Source organism: Chenopodium album, chromosome 12 (genome assembly GCF_948465745.1).
Source record: "Chenopodium album chromosome 12, dcCheAlbu1.1, whole genome shotgun sequence".
NCBI classification, from domain to species: Eukaryota; Viridiplantae; Streptophyta; class Magnoliopsida; order Caryophyllales; family Amaranthaceae; genus Chenopodium; species Chenopodium album.
Genome location: NC_137845.1, coordinates 55,351,460 through 55,360,121, shown reverse-complemented (window position 1 = coordinate 55,360,121; position 8,662 = coordinate 55,351,460). Strand labels below are relative to the sequence as shown.

General features: G+C 32.2%; 1 protein-coding gene across 1 annotated transcript; it reads left to right on the top strand.

Annotated features, from left to right (window-relative positions):
- The first annotated feature begins 780 nt into the window (after positions 1–780).
- Positions 781–3,172, top strand: LOC145572687 (putative WRKY transcription factor 30). Its single transcript, XM_081631658.1, has 3 exons — positions 781–1,232; positions 1,704–1,808; positions 2,577–3,172. Exons 1-3 carry the CDS (start codon positions 853–855, stop codon positions 3,136–3,138), a joined length of 1,047 nt encoding a protein of 348 aa, XP_081487784.1. The 5' UTR covers positions 781–852; the 3' UTR covers positions 3,139–3,172.
- Positions 3,173–8,662: the final 5,490 nt, after the last annotated feature.

Here is an 8,662-nt window from a genome sequence, read left to right as displayed (position 1 = left end):
TCATAATAGCAGGAAGTAACACTTCAGGGTACGAAAACTATATTTTAAAAATGGGAGTGAATGCGTGGGGGGTGTCCCCCTCTCCTAGGTCATATAAGTTGATTTGGAGGAATAAGAGACCAATCAATAAGTTTATAAAGTCCTGATAATGAGTTCGATTTGATTATGTGGTATTTTAGAATTATATTTCATTGATAGTAAAGAGTTGCAAGTAGAGATTTTAATTCCAAACCCCCAATATGAAGTTACTAAGAGAGAGCTCGAACTTGTCCCGACCTGACTCAACGACCTGGACTCAACCCGTTTTGACTCATTTATCAAATTTCGCAATGATATTATGTTTTTACATCATTTGAAATAGTTTTTTTTTTTTTTTTAAGCACGATCCGAAATTTAACCCGAACTCGACTCATTGACCCAAATTGACATATCTAGCTGTTGTTATATCTTCTTATCATGGGAGAAGATTAGAACAACCCAAAGGTACGGTAGACAACATCTCCTCTCAATATCTAGAATAAACAGTTAAACACAACAAGAAACAAGTGTAGTAGGGCGCGTGGTGCTTGCAAAAATGTAAAAATAAAGAAAGGCCTTACAAGTAGGAGGACTAAATTTCTTCCAAGGTTCCTTCCCCTTTCCCTCGAATTTGCTTTGCCAACGATTAATTATTTAATTTATTATCATCATCACCCTTTTTTTTAAATTTTCTCTCTCCACCTCTTTTCATATATAAGACCAAAGACCCACTCTTCTCTTCTTATCTTCTTACCACTTCACTTGAGAAAATACAGAGAAAACAAAGAACTACATTAGAACTTTCAAGCAAAAAAAATCTTTAAAAAAAAAAAAATGCAAGTAATCAGCAAAATTGAGCAACCCAATTCATCTTCTTCATCACCCATTTCGCCCAAAAATGATTTGATGGAAAATATCACAACTTTTTTGGAAAAAGGCAAAGAATCTGCTCATCAGATTCGGAGCTTCATTAATGAACGGCTAGGATTGAAAGCTGAAGATCGTGAGGCTTTAGATCGTCATTCTTGGGTGACTTTGAATTCTTTTGAAACTGTTCTTTCTATTTTGAACGCTTCTGATTTTGATCAGGATGATCAAGTTTTGATCAAGAAGCGTAAATTTGAATTGGAATGTCCTGATCAGTCTAAGTCTGAGGATAATATTGGTGGTGGAAATGTTGTTTCTAAAGAAAGAAGAGGATGCTACAAAAGGAGGTATATCTTCAATCCTCTCCTATCTATCCTTTTTTTCATTTTAAGACCCGAACCCGGACCTAATCAGACCGTCTTTGTCGTCGTAGGATCGGGTTTGGGTATGTGGGTCCATTAAGTTATTGCAAATTAAGTTTCTCCCAATTAATTCCGACCTACCCTGAATTAATGAGTTGTTCTTTCTAATCTAATTCATCATGTGGGGGAATTTGGTTATTTTTTTGTCACTAGGATTTTAAAAAATTTATTTGTCAATTTCAAGGGTGTTTTGGTGTAAATGATTGTATGGATAATTATTGGCTAGTAATGAATACAAATAAATATCTAGGGACAATTTGACATTTTATAGTTGGAGGGTTTCAATGTTTTATTATTCTTAAAAACAAATTAATGTACCAATAATTTTTATGAAATAAGAAACAAAATTATTATTTGAAAAGGGAATAACAAGTTTGTCAATGATATGATTTGCAGGAAGACTGGCCAATCAATCATTGTGGAGGCTAACAATCTAACTGATGATGGTTATGCTTGGAGGAAATATGGGCAAAAAGGAATCCTCAACACAAATTATCCAAGGTATTATTCCTATGATCTTTCAAGTTATTGTGCACATTTGATCACTATGAATCTATGATTAGTGATAATGATCATTATCTTAATTGGTTGTTAAAGTCATGAAAGTCGAGTTCAAGATGTAGATCATATTCCGTATATCTTATCACTATCCTTATAATTTCCTGAAATGTTTATACCATTATAAGAAAACCATTATAAGAAAAAAAAAAAGAATTACTCTTTTTAGCAATTATTATTGCACATACCTTTCTTGACTCTGTTTTTATGTGGATTGCTGGTCCAATATTGTTAATAAGAAACCAGTTTTCCAATGTTTATGTGTGCAAGTGATAGCACATAAGGAGCACATAAGGAGCTTATTAATCTGTTCCTATTTAACTGGAACCATAGGAATCTATTATTACTTTAATACTACAAATAGCAATTTGAATCATTATATCAATTATACATTTTTAACCAACTGTTATATACAACCTAACTTTTAAGTTGAATAATCTCACTGGCTCATTAATCGAGTTTTAGCTAGTTGTATAAACCGACTGATTAATGGACGGCCTACGTATAGACTGTTTATTATTTATAGAACAGCCTGTAAACTATGATTTGTAAAACCACATAATTGTCAAACTCTTAATTAGCACTCCACATTTATCAACTAATTGATTGATTATTCTTTACCTATTGAAGTATTTTATAGGCAATAACATGGAGAAAACTTGAATATAATTTCTCTTATACTAATAAATTTTATATGTTTTATTTATACAGGAATTATTATAGGTGCACCCACAAAATTGATCAAAATTGCCAAGCACTAAAACAAGTCCAACAAATTTCAGAAAACCCCACAAAATACAAGATCATCTATCAAGGTCAACACACATGCAAAAACCCCCACAAAACCCCTTCAATCATAATAGATGATTCCCTTGAACAAAACTCCTCCTTTTTTTTGAGCTTTGAGACAAACAACCACCTAGTAGCCAAACGTGCCCTTAACCCTACCTTATTCCCCAAATCAGCCTTCCATGCTAATACTACTACCATGGTAAAACAAGAGTACACTCCCATCAAGGTAGAGTCGCCGCCCTCGGCTACCACCCATGATCCTCATTCAGGGGCAACCATCAACCAGAACTCACCAACCTCTGACATAACAAGCATAGGATTTCCATCAACCCCTGTTTCCGAGCAGGGCGATGTGAACTCGTCTTTGGCGCCCGAGGTTCACGCCTCTACGGCTGAATCCTACGATGATATGGATTGGATCAACGAGTTATACACCTTGGATCAATGTACTTCTCTTGATGGATTGTTGGATAACTTATGAGCATAAATAAACCTAAAGTTTTTTTTTTGTAGTAGATTTTATGTGGACATGATGTAAGTTAAAGCCACAAATTTCATCTAGCTAGAATTATTTACCTAGCTATATATTTTAATTTTTCCTTTTTTTTTTTTTTTTTTTTTTTTTTTACCATGTATATTATCTAAGAGTAGTCTAAGATTAAGGAGTGGAGGACAATAAGAAGTACTTGGCACTTATTGTGCTAACTAGTGTAAGATAGTTTCATCTCAATATGTAGTTTACATGTTGGTAGAATGTACCAAGTTTTGTGAGGTGCTATGTTTCCTAGTGTTTTTCATTAATTGATAGCGTAAAATTAATTAATTTATGTGTGATAATTTCTCAATATGTTGCACTTAGCTTGTTAAAATTCAAGATTCTGCAATCTATACTACATGACAATATGACATACATATTAGATCTCGACAAATCTTCAATGGTCCTACATACAAAAGTTATGTGTATTATTAGAATTTCGGAAGAATGTCTTATAATCACTTACAAGTTTAAAGGCGTTTCATCTTAAATTTAATTGAATATAATTAAGGTAAAGATTTACACAATTGAGTTATGTATATTTAATCAACAAAAAGTTTAGAAAATAACAGCTCGGAGAAAAGAAATGACACAGTGCTTTTCATAAAGCAATTAGATTAAAATAGTGAAAAGCATATGAAATTTTCATGCAATTTGAGATTATAAAGTCCAACTTTTAACTTGCAACTCCATTATATCGTTCTTAAGTAATTTCCCACCTTAACTCACACGGTATGCAAGAGACTAAATTTACATCACAAAAATGCATATACTAGATATTTTAACTAGCTAGCTAATATCATCTAACATGCACTATGGATAACAGGACGCATCCTTTACAAAATGAACACCATACTAGATCATCAATGGGTATCGATACCAGTCAACTGTTAGCCCAGTTGTAAGGAAAGAACCTTCAACTAACCTTGAGGTTAGAGGTTCAATTCTCATTAAGAATACTTTGTGTGGGAAATTGGAAATTCTCTTACTGAATCCCTCACTCTCAAAATGGCTGACCCTCAAACTTGAGTCACTCCTCTTACCTTTTATATATATATATATATATATATATATATATATATATATATATATATATATTAAAAAAAAATAATAAAAAAAAAACACTAAAAGGTAGATTAATTAGTACTTTGCTAATAAACTTACAAGCCCAAAGCAAATACTACATACATTTCATATTATTTACAACGATTGGACATTTTTCCTCTCTACTTTATGTCAAATTGTGAATTATAAATTATAAATTCATATACACTAGTATCATTTCCTCAATAATGTATTATGTATGGATTATTTTTTTAAGTGTATATTATACGAGTTTAAAAGTTAATCGTGTCACTCATACGAAAATAAAGTGAGAGGGGAGAAAAAAAAAAAGGCCAAGCACGTCCGCCGTATCCTTAGCAGTTGTTACAAGTAAGTCAGTTGTCAGGACAACGTTGTTGCACTAAAAACCTGACCATCAAGCAAGACATACAACAATTACATGGACCATCTATCCTTTTAATTTTGTTATAAATAAATTGATAGCCGATCCGACCTTATTATAGTGGGCGGCTGTTAATAATAATAATAATAATAATAATAATAAAAACTAGAGACAAAGAGTAACTGACAAAAACAATTCCCAAATATATCCGTCATGTTATGTTACAACTTTACAAGTAGGGCATGACGTGCACATATTTGAGCTACATGCTACATAATGACGTAAACATTAAACACCCATCGATTAATTTATGGTTATGCATGCATACCCCAAAATTTCCTACATAATCTTGAGGAGATTACTCGAATTTTAAACACTCGATAATAAATAAAACATCAGAATACTAGATAATTAATAAAATTGTTATGTGTACCGCGACTTATATGTATGTATGTTAGGGTGTATGTAATTATATGCAGTGTTAACTCGATCTAGTCCACCTATTGGTTTTATATTGACTCATGACGGGTTGGTACTTATCAGATCAAGTTGAAATAATGTCAACTTGCCTAGCAAGGTCACATGTGGAAGCTAAGCCAAGTCTATATCCTTAAACACCATGGTTTGTTCTACCATTAGATTGGTTTCATATGATGATTGAAAAGAGATATAATCTCAAAGTAGTTTAATTTATTTCTTATATAATATGCTCAATTTAAACACCTATTACACAGATGGTAAAAGTTTTAATTTCACTTTAATGAAAGATGCAAAGTAATAAATCACTATATTCACGACAAGATTATTGAAGTTGTAATAGAATAGTACAATCTGAAGAATTTTTTTTTGAATGCAAAAATTGTCTCAATATTCTACGTCTATGTTACGCACGTTATTAATTTTAATAAATTTCAACGCATTATCTTATCTTTAACAAATGTAACATGCATGACATTTTAACCATTACACAAAATATACTTTCAAACTCTTATCTATATGGTCGCGATCGTCCATTCTTCTTTATCATGTGACTGTTGTAAATAAAGCAAGATATGCTCAAATTCTTTGTTTTGCTTTTTGCATTGTACACCATTTAAAATATACTTCACCTGCCTCATGTAGAAACTTAGACCCACCATGTACAAGAATGATGGCACTTCAATTCAATTGTGACAATGCATCTCGTTCCCAATTTAAACCTTTTTTCTCCAATGTTGAAGATTGATTTTGACCCTTAACGAATAATTTCACCATTAGGCTAGTGATGTTCCATTAATTAAAGCGAACTAAAAATTAAATACATATTCTTTTTACCTTACCATATACTTTATGTGTTAACAAGTAGTGGGATCAAGTAATCAATTATATTATTGTATTGCTAAATTAGGCTTAATCGTTCGCTTTATGATACTCAAAATCCTCAATAATCCACCTAATTAACACAAGGTCAAGAAATTTAGTCATTCAGATCACCGAAATATTATGAAGATTATTTTTTAATTTAGGTGCACGCATGTTGGTCCATTTTTTGACGAATTAACCTCAACAAGTAATCAAGATGATTGGTTAAACATTTCACATCAATACTTACTTTATGTAATGTTTCGTTGTGTCTTTTTACTAAATATATCTTGATGGTTGCCCTAATATGTCTCATTTGTTGATGGGGCTGTTAATATTATGATATGGCACTTTGTCCGTTCTTTAAGATTAATCATCTTATTACTTTCTTTCACTTTATTAAATGGGTAGGTAAGTTTGTAATTTTACCTGTAATCTAATGTATATAGTAAAAAGAAAGTATAATTAAATGTAAGAAAGATATACTATCTCCGTTTTATATTATTTATATCTTTTAGATATTATTTGTAAGATATAAAATATTTAAAAATTGCAAATAATATGAAACAAAGATAGTAGATAAATTTATCACAAATGACTCCAAAAATAAAATGTAACAATCAGTACTCGTTAGAGTTTGTAGAGGGTATGTGCTAAGAAATGCAGAGGTAGTTTCATGGACAATGTGTAGAAAAAGTGAATAGAAGGTAAAGTTGCCCCAAAACTAAAACACCTCATGTTAGACAAGGAAAGCGAAAGGGATTGTGACAGACAGTATTAGAGAATTGATAATAGTACCAACAAATCTATCACTTTCTGTTCATATTAGAAATTACTTGGAACCACTTGTAAGAATAGATAAATTCGTGAAAATTGGGGTGTAATGGGCCATTCAATGTGGGAGAGATTGGGCCCACAAAGATGCGTTTCATCAAAATTCAACTTAAAACTTAAATTGATGGTCGAAATATCAAAGTTTATTTATTTAACCAATACGTTGTATATTACAACCAATTTATGGATCCATGGTAATTTATCGTGGTTCTAGTAGGTTTTCTGATTGATTGTTTTTCTTTTTTGGGTTGCGGCGATGCTGAAGCTGTGGAGGAAGGTAGATTGGAGGGGGATAGAGGAAATCAATGGCAAATGTAAAGTGATGGAAGCATGCAACGGTGGATGGAAAGGTTTGGCAACGATATATGGATGTGTACCATGCTTAACATAGGAGGAATGGGCCAAAACGAAATACAAATACATAATACGAGGTTAATGAATAGTTCAGAATGATTTGATGACTTTTCCTCCCAAATATTAAATGATGATTTTGTGACTAATTATTGTGCCGGTCGTGTCAAATATGAAAGGGGTGAAAGGAAAGACGACAGCAACATTACATTACGTGAATATATGTGGTGACTTGTGAGATGCAAATCTGTAGTGGTGTGGATTTTGTAGGATTTAATACATGTCATATTGTTCGTATTTGCTTATGTCCAAACCTATACAAAAATATCGCGAATATGTTTTTAGCTTGACATCTAGATTCTTTCAAAAAAAAAAAAATTCCCTTTAAAAAAATGATTTTAGGGCTTAATTTAACAAAATTGCATAAAACCATTTCCAATGTACCATTAACTAAATGCAGAATATTATACTCCCTTTAATCCAATCAACAAAAGATGAACAATGACAAGGGTAGAGAGGGTCGGTTAGGCACAACATGAAAATGGCCAGACTTGACATAAGCTCATTACAAGCTTGACACGGCACGAGGAACACGCCAATGGGCCATGGACTATGTGTGTACATGATTTCAAAAATTGGTCGAGCTTGACATGAGCACGATGTGGCAAACCACTTATTTTTGACCAGTCTAACTAACATAACTACTCCCTCCGTGTTTTAATAAGTGTTATATTTTAACCAAGCACGCATGTCGAGACACGACTTTGACCCTTAATTTATCTAATTATATGTTAATAAAATCATAGGAAATTTTATAATATGAAAGTATACATTATAACGATTCCAACAATGTATTATACAATAACATTTGTTTTTATATATTAGTACATTAATCAAGTCAAAACCGTTATATAAATAGTGAAAAAAGTCAAATTGTAACACTTATTACAATACGGAAGGAGTATAAAACTTATTGAGGTTCACTGGGATGATGGCACGGACATGCATGGGATCTTGTTTTGAAAGACCAGGGCTTGAGAACGAGACAAGCAAGCATGGCACATGAGCTTACACGTCAGGGCTTTAAACCCAACTAAGAAGTCTTCTGTCCAGATCCCTTTTATGCACACAGCCCAACAGATAGTTCAATCAATTGCTTGGTCTATCAGATTAGTTCAATTACACAATTTGACTATCCATTTAGTCCAATTACATTGTATCTCATTCTTCATAGAAGCACCTCTACACATAAAAATGTTTCCAATAGAAATGATTTTCAAATTTTAGGGAAACATTATACTTCATACTAATAATTAATACCAAAGAAAAGAAACATCAAATTACTACCAAAGAAATGAAAGGGAATGAGCTCCATTGTTTACGAGTATTCAAATTCAAACAAACCAAATGAAATGAAAGACAAGAAACATCAATCTTAAAGTAATTAAGGGAACTGAAGTTAACAACCGTGTTTATCTTGCAAGAGAAGGTGACCAG